This window comes from Phacochoerus africanus, chromosome 2 (genome assembly GCF_016906955.1).
Source record: "Phacochoerus africanus isolate WHEZ1 chromosome 2, ROS_Pafr_v1, whole genome shotgun sequence".
Lineage (NCBI taxonomy): Eukaryota > Metazoa > Chordata > Mammalia > Artiodactyla > Suidae > Phacochoerus > Phacochoerus africanus.
Window position 1 is genome coordinate 28,944,389 of NC_062545.1, and position 14,031 is coordinate 28,958,419.

Below are 14,031 nucleotides of genomic sequence, written 5' to 3' on the forward strand. Positions count from 1 at the left end.
CATGATTGTATGAATCTTAATTCCATGTAAGGACTACATGGACTGTGAATACTTATTTCCACTTGCCTCTGTTAGTCAGAGTTCCTTCATTGGCTGCCTTCTGACCTTTCACTTTCTATAAGTTTTTTCATCCATTCCCAGGTCTCAAGATTACTTCTTTTCAGTGTTGCCCTCATTTCTTTCTGCTCTGCAGACTTGATTATCCAGGTTTCCATCCAGTTTCTATTTGTCTTGAAAGAATCTCAGGTCCAGTGTGTTCTAATTTTAGAGTCCTAGGAATGTAGATCTCTATTTTTTTTAACCTCCCTAACATTTAATTCATCACCATGTTCTACAGTGTATTGTTGGTCATGCTTATCCCCTTCTGTCATTGCCTATGCTGTGGTACCTGCTCAGCTATAGTTGTAGCACTTGAGGTCTTCTGCAAAATTCTCTTAATTTCTTTGTATTTTCTTTCAGTCTTGTTTCTTTGCATGCCCATCATAACTAGAATGAAAGCTACCTGAAAACGGAGACTATTACTCATCTTTGTGTCCCCAGTGTCAAGCACATGTTAAAATTTAACTTGAAAAACTCTAAAAATCTGAGATAGTGTCTAAGTGGTGTTTAAAAAAAACCATAATATCTGGTGGTAGTCTCCATCTGTTTAGGAGGAAGCAGCTCCCCTATGGACTGCTCCAATTTTAAACTTGATAAAGAGACCATCCAAGAGAAGCAAGATCCTCTTAGTTCTCTTGCATGTATTCTTTAGTAATGACATAGCCATCCACTCTTCCTTGCTGAAAATTTGGAAACTTTTCTTCCTCTCACTTTACTACATACATGCAGGCATCAACTGTTCCTAATTATACCTTGTAATATCCTTTAAATACCCCTTTCTCCATCTCCATTGTTCTTCTCATAGGTCAGTTCATAGAATTTCTTACACATACTAGTACAACAGTTTCTAACTGTTCTCCCTCAGTCTTGCCTCCACAGTTAATTTATTTTATTTTATTTTATTTATTTATTTTTTTTGTCTTTTTGCTATTTCTTGGGCCGCTCCCGCAGCATATGGAGGTTCCCAGGCTAGGGGTCGAATCAGAGCTGTGGCCACTGGCCTGCGCCAGAGCCACAGCAACGCAGGATCCGAGCCGCGTCTGCAACCTACACCACAGCTCTCGGCAACGCCGGATCGTTAACCCACTGAGCAAGGGCAGGGACCGAACCCGCAACCTCATGGTTCCTAGTTGGATTCGTTAACCACTGTGCCACGACGGGAACTCCATCCACAGTTAATTTAAAGGCACAACATGGTATAAGTTTTAAAAGCACAATATGGTATGCCACCCTTATGCTTAAATTCTTTTAGGGGCTCTTATATTTCAGAATCAAGTATCTAAATGTTATACATGGGCCCTAAAAGAGTTGCCAGTTTTTCTATCCTTATGTCCCACCATGTAATCTCTTTCCCTAGATCCCAGCCATGCTACTAGTGTCAGGTTACGTTCCCCCATCCCCTTTTCCTTGTTTTTCCCTCCAGGATTGATTATTAATCTTTTGAAGGAAACCTTGCCTGGTTCTTGGTTGGTTCTTTCTTATACGCTGTCATTATGCCTGCATTATAGCAGTTCACGTTGTAATGGTGGTGTCATATCTCTATTAGACTTAACATTTCTTGAGAATAGTTTTTTTTTTTTTTTTTGTCTTTTTAGGGCCGTACTCATGGCATATGGAGGTTCCTGGGCTAAGATTGAATTGGAGCTGCGGCTGCCAGCCTATGCCACAGCCGTAGCAACTCCAGATCCAAGCCACATCTGCCCTGCAACAGCACAGCTCATGGCAACACCAGATCCTTAACCCACTGAACAAGGCCAGGGATCGAACCAGCATCCTCATGAATACTAGTTGGGGTTCGTTAACTGCTGAGCCATGACAGGAACTCCTTGCCTTATTTTTTGATCTGGTATCTGTTCCAGTACCTAGCATGATGTCCCACAACTGGCATTTCCCTCCTCCTTGTCATGAATTATTCTGTGATAGTAATTTGTGTCTGTAAATTCTCTTGGTGTTAAATGAGGGAAAGGAAGTTGATACTTTGATGACATCAGAGACCCACAGATTATGTTGCTTTCTGTGAGTGCTGTGAATCATTGAGTACTTGTTATATGCCAGGCATTGTTCTAAATACCTTACCTGTGCTTGCTCATTAAATTCTCCTAGCATTCCTGTTAGGTAGGTTCTAATATTGTTACCATTTTACAGATGAAGAAACTAGGCACAGAAAGAAGTTAAACGATTCACTCGAAGTCACATAACTAAAGTGGTGGGGCCTGGATTCCAATTAAGCCATCTGGCAGCCGAGTAAATAATGTCTTACCTACTTTATCAGCCTTTCAAGTGACAAGTGACTTGGAGGGTTTTAACATGGAGTGGTTATTGGGGTTCTCCTGTATGGTGTATAATATGTGTTTCATTTTTTTTGCTAATAAATCTTTCTAGCTGTACTCAGCTGGAGGTGATTTAACCCCACAAAGGAAATTTGACTGTATCTGTAGATGTTTTGGGGATGCTTTTAAACATCCTGCAATACATAGGACACCCCTCACCCCTGCCTCCAAGGCCTAACATATCAACAGTCCCAAGATTGAGAAATCCTGCTTTAGAAAATCTGAGGAGTGCAGCATATATTTTACCACGAATTTTTCTCCTCCCCAGGAAGAGATTACATGTTCAAAGACAGCACATTTATAATTCCTTTAATTTTCACCTTCATTCCTTTAGGAATTTATTAGAGCATTGAAAGAGCTATCAGGAAATGATTTTGTTTGTTTGATTTAGCATTCAGCAAACATGTATAAATGATGTATAGTATATCAGATATTCCAGTTGCAGAAATGGAAAAATCCAAAAGATGCAGTCCTAGCTGTCAAGAAGCCTCAGAGCCTTTCAAGGGGCCACTTAACACAAAAGGCAGAACTGTTTCCGCCTTACTAGAGCATTTTGAAATGAAAAGTCACTTCCTCTCTTTCCTAATATCACTCTTTAGAAGTATTCACTTTTTTTAAAAGGTCACTTAACATTTGTGTAAACTTTTTAATGCCAGTAATAAATGATATAGCATCTTTACTACAAAATACTGAGATTACTTTTCCCATTTAATGTGTCATGCTTTTTTAATCATGTAGGTTTACTGCTATTATATCTGAAGCAAACTATTTCATCGTTTGGAGCATCATAATTTGTTTAACCATTCCCTTTTGAGGTACAGCTGTAGTTTTTCACCATTATACACAGCACCACATAAACGATCTTGTTCATATGTTGTTGCACAGTACTGTTAATATTTCTGTAGAACACATTCCCAGAAATAGAGTATACGTAGTAAAACTTTTGATTTTATCAAATTTCTCCCTGCCAAAGATTGTACCAGGCTGCAGTCTTGCCCCACAGTATCAGCGCTCTTTTTCCCATTTTCCCTTTGCAAAACCAGATGCTCATTTTTAAAAAGTAGAAATCCCTCTACCTATTCCTCTACTCTCTTTTCCCCTTTGTTCCTTCTTTTCCCCCATCTCCTCTTTTCAGTCCTTTCCTCCCTCCTCCTGCTTATTCCCCCTACCCCCATTTCCTCTGCCACGCCTTTGACTTGTATATTTTGAACTGGTTATTTATTGCTTACTTTCGATTTCTGAATCATTTTCTCTAACTGGTTGTTTGGAGCTCTTGGGTTTTGTATATATGTGTGTGTGTGTGTGTGTTGTGTGTATTAACCCTTTGTATATATTTCCACATACTTTATGTTTACTTGTGTAATACATATATATCCACAAGCATACCCCCCCCCCCAATAGTCCCACTGGATTTTGTATTGCCAGATCTTTTTTTTTTGGTGGGGGTTATATACTCTTGAAACTTACTTGTCTGGCACTTAAGCAAATTAAAAACAAAACAAAACACTGGGCTAAAATCAAAGTCAGGTATACTTTTTGTGTTATGTTTATCTGTGACTAGGTGCATGTTTATCCTAGCACTTTTTGATCCTATAATTGCCTAAAATCACTTAAAAAACAAAAGAGGTTAATGGGTGCAATACCCAGTCGATTAAACTAAAGATAATTATAGTAAGTGTGCATTGACCACAAATTTCAGCAGTCATTTTTGATTTAGGATATTTTATGAACAGTGACAATTCCATAGAATAAAGGTCTAATTTTTTTTTTTAACTTGCGAGTATTCTTATAGTTTTGAGTGCTTTCACAAGTATATTATAATATCTTTGTCAGGTAGATGGTATAGGTGGTGATATCCTTATTTTACAGATGGGATAAACTCAGTCTTTGAAATATTTTAATGACTGGGCTCAAGATTGTGAATTTTCTGATGGCAAAGCCTTAGATTTCTTGCCGTGCTGGACTAAGTAGAATTGACTCTTCAGGGTAGAAGTAAAGCATCCTAGGACTGAAGAGTGGGAGATCCCTCATTAATGGCTAGGGAAAAGTTCAGGAATTATCGACTGATGAGAGATGGCAGCATGTTTTTATGGAGAAATCATTATTACATGTAAGTGTCTATAGTTTTTCTCTTATCTATTCTTAATTTAGCCTTCCCCATTCTAAATAGTCTCAGTAATTAACCTCCCTACTTTAGAATTTTTAATATTACTTGTTTTACTTTTTACTTATTGAATGAGAAAACTAGTCCTTGAGGAGTTCCCATTGTGGCTCAGTGGTTAACAAATCCGACTAGGAACCATGAGGTTGCAGGTTCCATCCCTGGCCTTGCTCAGTGGGTTAAGGATCCGGCGTTGCCATGAGCTGTGGTGTAGGTTGCAGACGCGGCTCAGATCCCACCTTGCTGTGTCACTGGCGTAGGCCAGTGGCTACAGCTCCAATTAGCTCCCTAGTCTGGGAACCTCCATATGCCGCGGGAGTGGCCCTAGAAAAGACAAAAAAACAAAAAGCAAAAAAAACCACTAGTCCATGAAAATAAAAAAGAACTTTCTTGTTTTTATTAGAAAGTTCTTTCCTTCAAAGTTTCAATTATATAGTCTTACTTTAAAAGTTCATTGATCACTGCCCAGTCTTTCAGAATTTTTTCCCCCGTTAACCTATAAATAGGAATTTTCTCATGTTATTTTTCCTCCTCTTTGTTTTCCTTTCTTTCTTTCTTTCTTTTTTTTTTTTTTGTCTTTTTAGAGCCATAACCATGGCACATGGAGGTTCCCAGGCTAGGGGTTGAATCAGAGCTGTAGCCTCCGGCCTACGCCACAACCACAGCAACACCAGATCGGAGAAACATCTGTGACCTACACCACAGCTAATGACAATGCCGGATCCTTAACCCACTGAGCGAGGCCAGGGATTGAACCTGAAACCTCATGGTTCCTAGTTGGATTTGTTTCCACTGCCCCATGACGGGAACTCCCTGTTTATTTTTCAGTATCAGGTTAAATCTCATCATTTGCTAAGTTGTCCCTAATTAGTCAGATATATACTTAGAATTCTCTTGCTTATTGTTTCTACAGCTTAATGTTTACATTGTTTCCAATTATCTCTCGGAATAGCATATAAGCTCTTTGAGAATAGCCACCATTGAGTCATATCTTTTATTATTTTTTTAAATCTAGCTATTTCACAGGTCAGGGTTGTATAATCTTTGGCAAATCAACTTCTTTGAACTTAAGTTACTCTAAAGTAGGGGTAATTATACCCACTCTGCATGGTTATTGTGAAGGTAATAGAGCATATAAAAACCACCTGAGAGGAAAACATAATGAGTGCACATAACAGTTGCCAGATTGGCTTTCTAGAACCCAGATCTCTAAACATTAGGAGGTGACTAGTAAGTATTAAGTGCAAGAAGTAGGTGGAGAGCAGATAGAGGTTATTGCCAGAGAAGAGATCTAAGGTAACCTGCAAAAACAATAGAGATCACCTCATAGTTTCAAAATTTAAACCCTTAGGAATTAATCGTTAAACTCTGTTTCTTGAATGCTTGTTATAATCAGAGTGCTATGTCATGTGCTACGTACTATGTGGACATTTGTATAAGTCAATTCCTACTCTCAGAGAGCCAGTACTTAAATACTGATTGCGCTTTAAAGACCAAAGGAATGAGTCAGAAGAGGATAAATCTTGTGGATATGGAAGCAGAAAGTTTCATTAAATTCAGCAAGTTTATGACAGTAGTGTGATGCTCAGGAAGTTGAGCTTTGAATGCTTTAAAAAGGAATATACTTTGAAAAAAAAAAGACTATAGGACAGGAGACCTAGACTATTTTCAGATTCAAAAGAAAACCTAGATTCTGCTATTTAGATCATAGCTCCAGGAGGAAGCAGCCCAGCAAGGGGTAACCACTAGGTACAGAAGAAGAATCAACTTTAGAGACAATTGGAGGCTGAGAAAGGGGAACTGGACTTGTAGGTGAGCTGATTAAGTACAGCCCCTGCCACTAAGGCAAAGTTACTTCTTTGTTTCTTGTTTTTGTTTTTGTCTATAAAACAAGCAGGTTGGACTTAACTGGGGGTAGGTGTTATTTCTATCCAGATCAAAACTCTAAATGATCAGTTCTCCATCCCACAAGAGATTGAACACTAATCACTAATGAATGAATCTTCAGGATGCATTTCTTTTTGGTGACCCATGATTTGGTGGGTGGATTTTACATGACTTGGGGATGACACTGATAATTTTCCTTTGGAATGGCGCATTTTACTTTGCCTCCTAGTAGGCTCTTTGATCTAAAGGTCATCTTAATGGTTTGGGAGTCTTAGACATGTACATTGATAGAACTAGGAATCATTTAATTTACTTCATTTTGTAGATGAGAAAACTGAAGCTAGTGAGATTAAATGACCTGTTTAAGCTGTAAGGTAGGTTAACAATTCATTGGCTGCAGACCAGGAATCTGAATCCAAGGTCCTTTTTCTCCCTCCAGTACTCCCATTATTTGGGGACTTTCTGAAAATGTAACTGAAACCTCAGTTTCTTGAGGTTGTTACACAGTAAATGAATTTCTAATTGGTTGGAGAAGATGAGGGAACACAGTAAGCATTTTACACTTTTATGTGATGGGTTTGCATACTTGTATATGTATCTCTTATTGATCCATGACTAGTTATTTTAGTTACTCATTCATTTTTGACCATTCTGACCACGATGCTAGTTATGAGCAGAGCTTTGTAATGTGGTTGGATAAGTGGAAGTACATCACATTGCTGTTAACAGCAGCTTAGTGGAAAATTTATGTTTTCATTGACTATGGATAACATCAAATTGAATGAACACACTTGCAAAATACCCTGAGTCAAGGTTATCTCTCAAGGGGAGCGTTCTAGGGTTAGAATATTGACACCCTTGAAATAGAATGCAAATGTATGTGCTGTATTTTTCTGTCAAAAATGTCCCATTATTTTTACTAGCTTTTTCAAAGTGGTATCTGACCTAAATTAAAAAGTTTAAGAACCATTGCTTTAATGGGTGATATTCAAACCCATAGTCCTATGCTTATTTTTCCTCTAAAAAAGAGTTACATTTAAATAACCAAATTTTTGAAATACTGCATCTTGGGTAACCAAAAATGAAAAATGATATATTTACTGTATCCCTAGAAATACTATAAGGCCATATTGTGAAAAGTCAAATTACAGTATTTCAATGTACTCAATTTATAAGTGAGTCAAGGGATTTTTTTTTTTTTTAAACACACAAAATGGTTAGAAAGTATTAAAAATCTTAATAGGAAGGAATTAGCCCTGTGGAGCCTGGATTGAGATATTTTTATGCTCTATAATTGTTTTTCCCTATTTTGACAGAAGCCAAAATTGGCCATGCCTCCTCTTAATCAGGGGTGTTCTCCCCACCCACACACACCACTCCCGTGCCCTCCTCCTCCCCATCATCACAGTTGTCATTGTCATCGTCATGCCCTCAATTTCCTTCCTATCCTCCACTCCTCTTACTCTTCTCTACCTTTGCTATAACTTTGGAGCTACTTTTGTCATGAAAATCAAACCCTTCCATAATTCTCAAATTTGTTTTCTTAGTATGTTTTCCACTTTCTTGCCATACTTTGTGCATATCCTCTCAAACCCCAGGGTCCAGAAGGTCAATTTGATTCTCTGCTGCATTTTCCAACACCATTATTCCTTCATCCGCCAGCCTTCCCCCTCTTCCCTAAATCTCTCCTTTGAAGTTTCTTTTGCCTGAATCAGCCTTGTCTTAGTCTTCACCACTCTCATCTCCTAAACAGCCTCATGGTCACATTTTCTTTTTCATTAAAGACTTTGGCACCTGACTTAGCGTTTTCTTCTATACCCTAAGTTCTTCGTGATCACAGCTTACTTGACTTGGCAGTTCCTTGACCACCTCATTTCCAGGGACCATCACCTCTCATCAGCACTTCACTGTGTCACTCCACTCTTCCAAAATCATGAAATCACTTGTCCCATCCTGACCACAACCACCTGGTTGTACTTCTTATAGCATGACCTTTTCTTGGCCTTTGGGTCCTTTAACTTTCTCCCAGTGCATCTGTATTCTTCCTTTGGCATTTTATTTGTTTAATCCAGCTTAAAGCTCATCATTTAAAATTTCAATAACCCCCCCTCCTTTTTTTCTTTTTAGGGCGTACCCGTGGCATATGGAGGTTCCCAGGCTAGGGGGTGAATCGGATCTGTAGCTGCCGGCCTACACCACAGCCTCAGCCAAGCGGGATCTGAGCCACATCTACGACCTACACCTCAGCTTGGGGCAACACTGGATCCTCAACCCACTGAGCGAGGCCAGGGATTGAATCCGTAACCTCATGGTTCCTAGTCGGATTCCTTTCTGCTGGACCACAATGGGAACTCCAATTTTTTTTTTTTTTTTTTGGCCGTACCCTTGGCATGTGAAAGTTCCCCAGGCCAAGGGATCAAACCCCTTTTCCCTCTTTTGTTTCCAGTGTCTTCAACCACCGTGTTTCTCTGCACCCCCCCCTCCTCTTTTTACCTGTTGAGTGGAATCAACCCTGAATAAAGCAGTCATTGTCTTCTCTGTGCCTGTAACTGAATAGCTGACCATTGCTGGAAAAAGTCATAGAAAGGCAGACTGATTCCACTGCAAATTCATTCTTACAGATCTTAAATGGGTCCTCAATACTATCCAGTGTTTTCCCTATTTTTGTGTATGTGTTCAACAATGCTATTGGAAAACTTTTTTGCTTCACCCGTCTTTTTACTTTCCTCATTCCTTCAGTCTCACCAGGTAACTTGCTGCTATGTTATGAAGAAATAGAAGCTAACCATTAAGAGTTTTCATCTTCTAGCTTCTCAGCATGCAAATCTGCCTTCTATTATTAAAACTGCCTTTCTCCTGTCTTAATTCAGTTTCTACCTGTGCTTTATGTCCCACCCCTCTCCACCTTCTCAGAAATTGTAAAATATCTAACATGATATTTTTCCTCCCTGATACTTTGAACCAGTCCCTCTCAGTTTTATCATCTGCCTCAGATGATCCCATACCTCCCTTTTGCTACCATCCTACCATATTCTTCCCTTTCCAACCAGATTTTTTTAAGAGGGGCATTTGTCCATATCTATAGATCTCTGAGCTAAGGTCCTTGGGACCAGATTTGACTCAGAATTCAGAATTTCTTGGGTTTAGAAGAGCATTAATGTTGATGGTGTGATATCCCCGGTGGGATGTGGGGAAGCTCCCTATAATCATCGCACTGTTATTTCTGCACTGAAATGTGTGGCTTTTCACTTTCAGTGGATAAATAAGGGCTTTAAACAGCTTCATTTTACTCCAGGTCAGGTTTTGCTTCCAAATGAATTAAAAGGAAAAACCCCTTAATTTTTTAGAGGTTAAATTTTGGAATTATGGATAAGAGATAGTATGCATGTACTTGCTATCTCTGTTTGCTCACGTTTTTGAAAACTCATTCTGACTTTTCTTCCTCACCTCTCTCAGATGGCTCTTGCTAACTCTACCAGTGACCTTTATCTAAAGGGATCATGTCACTAGTGAATGTTTTCCGTCATCTCACTTGACTGAACAGCAGCCTCAGACTCTGGTGATGCCAGCCCATTAAACACTCTTAGTTTTTACCTTCCTTGTCACCCACCTCCTCTGACTCTCCTTCTTCACCGTTTGGTAGGCTCACTGTCCTCTCTCTTGCTGTCCTCTGTCTTGTGCTTAAAGGTTGAATTTCTTCCGAGGCTTTGTCTTCAGACCACTTCTCCTCTTACTCAGTATTCTCTCCCGTGGTGACCTCACTCACGTCAGTGCCTTCAACAACTAGTTGTGTGCCGATGAATCACAAATATATGCTGCAGCCCAGACTTCTTTTTTGAGCCTGACTATTTTATTCTCTCCTTTCTTTCCCTTCCCCCTGCTTTCTTATATCATTTTGTTGGCTTCCAATTCTATTAGAATGAACATTAGATCTTTGCTGTGGCTTAAAGGTCCTGCATTACCTAGGTACTGTCCCCCTCTTCAGCTTTGTTTAACTGGGATCTGTCTCTCTCCCCCTCTACTTTTATTCCCTCTGAAGTCCATGGCATCTCCCATAGCAGGGCCATTATACATGCTACTCTATGTGTTTGGAATCCTCTTCCTTTCTGGTTAGTTAATTCTTATTCATTTTTGGCATCTTTGCTCAAGTCTGATTTTCCACTGGAGGTGCTCTAATTCATGTGCCCTGTCACTAAATCTTATAGTACCATATACAGATTATAACACCAGTAACAGTTCTAAATTTTTTTGTGATCATTTACTATAGTTTCTCCACTAGGCTGTAAGCTCTTTCACTACAAGGATTATGTCTGCTTTTGTTCACCATTATAGTTACAGCATAGTGCTTGGCAGATAGTAGGCAAATAGCAAAAAACATATTGAATCAATTGTGTACGTTAATTTATCTTTTCTAATTTTTAAAAGTAATTTCAGTATGTATATTTACCAGTGTAGCAGTTTCTGTATATATATTTACCAGTGTAGCAAGTTTCCATAATTTTATGTGGACCCCATCCTGATGGTGCTCTTACTGAAAGTTTTAAAGATACAATTCTAAAGAATACCATGAATTACAAATATATTTTTTAAAGGATCAAATGCATAAAAGTCTTACTTTGATTAAGCTTATAATTTATCTTCCTTCATGTTCTTAATTCACTTTTCCTCTATTGACTTTTCCCCCACATTCTTTTTAGATATCAGATATATTACTAAGTTTCGTATTGTGTGCAAGCAAAATATATGCAGTGTCTAGCACAATTCAGCAGACTCTCAACTTGCTCATCAGTTTATAGGTACCACGATTAAAAATAGTTTAGCCATCTGCTAACTGACCAAATAATTTTAGTATCGTGAAAGGGTGTGGTAGGAGAGGGTGATACAGGGTCTAGGTGTAATGTCAGCATGAGGCTCAGTGCAGAAACCACCTTGCGACCTCTTAATACTGAAACTAAAGAGTCAGTTCAAAATTAGGAAGAGATTTGGTAGAGAGTAAGCACAGCAGAGTCCTGACAATAGGGGATTTCCCAGAATAGGGTGACAGAAGAATTTCTTCAAGCATTTTAATATTTCACTGAATATTTTAGACAAAAAAATATATAAAGATGTCATTCTGTGAAAAATTATCATGCATTCAATATGTAATAAATGTTTCTAGGAATCAACTTGGATTAATTAGTCTTTTATATTTTACTCTTTAATTAGGAAAATCGATAGATTCCCAGTCACCTCGAAGTGAATCAGATGTTGTGCCAAAAGTTGCTAAAATGACTGTATCTGGAAAGAAGCAAACTATGGGATTCGAAGTGCCTGGGTAAGCTTTTTAACCCTTCGTTCCTTTTTTGAAATTAGTATTGTCTCCTTGTTAGACTATGAGAGAATCTATTTCACTTTTGCATAATGTGATCATTGAAGTTATAATAGGTCCTCAGTACTACCTAGTAAAAAAGAAAGGGGATGAAAAATTAGGCTTGATTCTAGACTTACCAATGTATATTAACCTACTTCACTTCAGTTTCCTCGTACAGGTTAAATATAGCTACTTTAACATAAAAAAAACCCTATTATTTTGTGAAATCTAGCACTGTGAGGTAGGGAATCCACATGCCACTAGATGGCAGAGGTAAGCAGTATTTGGGAATTAAATGTAGTTGGTGAATCATAGAATCAATAAATTTTTTTACTGTTATCTTTAAACTCTTTTAGATTGTCATTGAGTTAAAGGATCAGTATAACAAAGACATAAAACCTAGAATTGTAAATATCTAGTGAGAAATGATAATTGATACTTGAGAAGCACTCATTTATTCTTTCTATACACAATCTTTAGAATTCTCTCAGGAATTTTTATGAACAAGGGAAGTGGGATGGTTGAGATAGTACAGTACAGTTTAAAGAAAGACATTAACTGCTGTAAAATTTGGTTGTGATGATTGTTGTGCACCTATAAATGTGGTAAAATTCATTAAGTATTTAAAAAGAAGACATTAACTTTAAACCTCTTTAAATTTGTTTAGGTTTTTCAATCATTCCCTAAATCTATTTATAAATTATATATATTTTGTCTACCAGTTAGACAAGAAACACTAGTATCAAATATAAAAAATAGAATTTTTTTTTCAATTTCAGAAAATAAACTCAGCAGCCATTTTTGCCCCTCTTATAGTATTCTCTTATGTAAATTAATAGAAATATCCTTGAGTCTTGGTTGGTAAGAAAGTTAATGTTTACCTAGTTCATTTTTTTTACTTTATAGAGGCAAGATTTTATTTATTAGAGTTCAAATTTAGTGAGGGAAAGACTTCATATTTAGGCAGAGTAGGCATTTAGTACATGTTAGTTGAATGGTTGGATGAATAAAAATGTTAATTTTAATTTGAATAATTTTAGCTCATTAAAATAATTTTGAATCCTGTTTCAGTAACAAAAAGCTCAGTGTATGTCTTTTCTCTCTGAATTGGGGTTGGGTTGTCAGAATCATGAATAACCTTTTTTATACTTGTATTTTGAGTGCTGTTTAATCCTATTATGGGATTATTTTCATTGAGAAAAAAGAAATAGAATACATAATTCCTTGTTCTAAGGATTTTATAATCTTACATAAGGGAAGGTTTCAGAGGCTTAGAAAGCAACATGCAGATGAGCATAGCACAAAGAAAGGGGAATGAGAAAATAGGCTTTATTCTAGATTTACCTATGTATAATAATCTATTTGTATATTAGAAGTAAATGTGTATGTGAATATTTATAAAAATAATGGGTAATAAATGATCAAGAAAAAAATAAATAGTAAATACAAGTAAATAGTTCTTGGAAACCTACCTCTGTACTTTATAAGTGTAATGCAATCTTTACACTTTTTCAGAATCTTATAAGACTAATAAATGCTTCATGAGAACACAGACCATTAATCATATTCATTTCATTTCATAGAAGAGTTGTTTAAATAATTATCGATTGGGGAAATATATTTTATTTAAAAAATAAACTTGGAGGTAGTATAAAGGTAGAAAGCCTATGAGCTGGTATTTTGATGTGGTGCTGTGGGAGAGGTCATGAGAATGTGAGGGTCTGCAGGTACAATGGAGATACTCAGAAATATGTAGTATTGCTCAAAGGTCAAGCTATCTTTACATCAAATGCTTTTATAGGATTTTTTTTTAAGGAAGTTTATAGTAGGGGTGATACTTAAGTAGTTGTTCTGAATTGGTCTCTGTAAAGCATCTGAGTCAAGATTTCAGCCTCACAGATTTCTATGTAGTGTACTTCCCAATAGCCGTTTATAGAAAAAAGGATATTGCGTTTCTTAGAAGAAACTGAAATGATAAACTTTTCTTCCCTAATATTAAAGATAGTAAATACCTTTCCAGAAAATGCATATAAGTAAAAATGGTTAGAATCTTGCATAGAAAATAAATAACTCTAAGGTTAACCTCTTAAATCTAAATCATTAGCTTTCCAGGATCATAATAGGTAAGGTTATACACTTGTATCAGTAAGCACCTGAAAACATATTTTCAGCCAACTCAATTTTTCTTTCATACCAGTCAGTAA

The 14,031-nt window shown here is 37.3% G+C and overlaps 1 protein-coding gene across 1 annotated transcript in view; it reads left to right on the top strand.

Annotated features, from left to right (window-relative positions):
- Positions 1-14,031, top strand: part of HBS1L (HBS1 like translational GTPase) — an 84,917-nt gene that overhangs the window by 38,771 nt on the left and 32,115 nt on the right. The window contains exon 5 of the mRNA XM_047758222.1: positions 11,683-11,791. Within this exon, the coding sequence (XP_047614178.1) occupies positions 11,683-11,791 (109 nt within the window). The remainder of the gene's footprint in view (positions 1-11,682; positions 11,792-14,031) is intronic.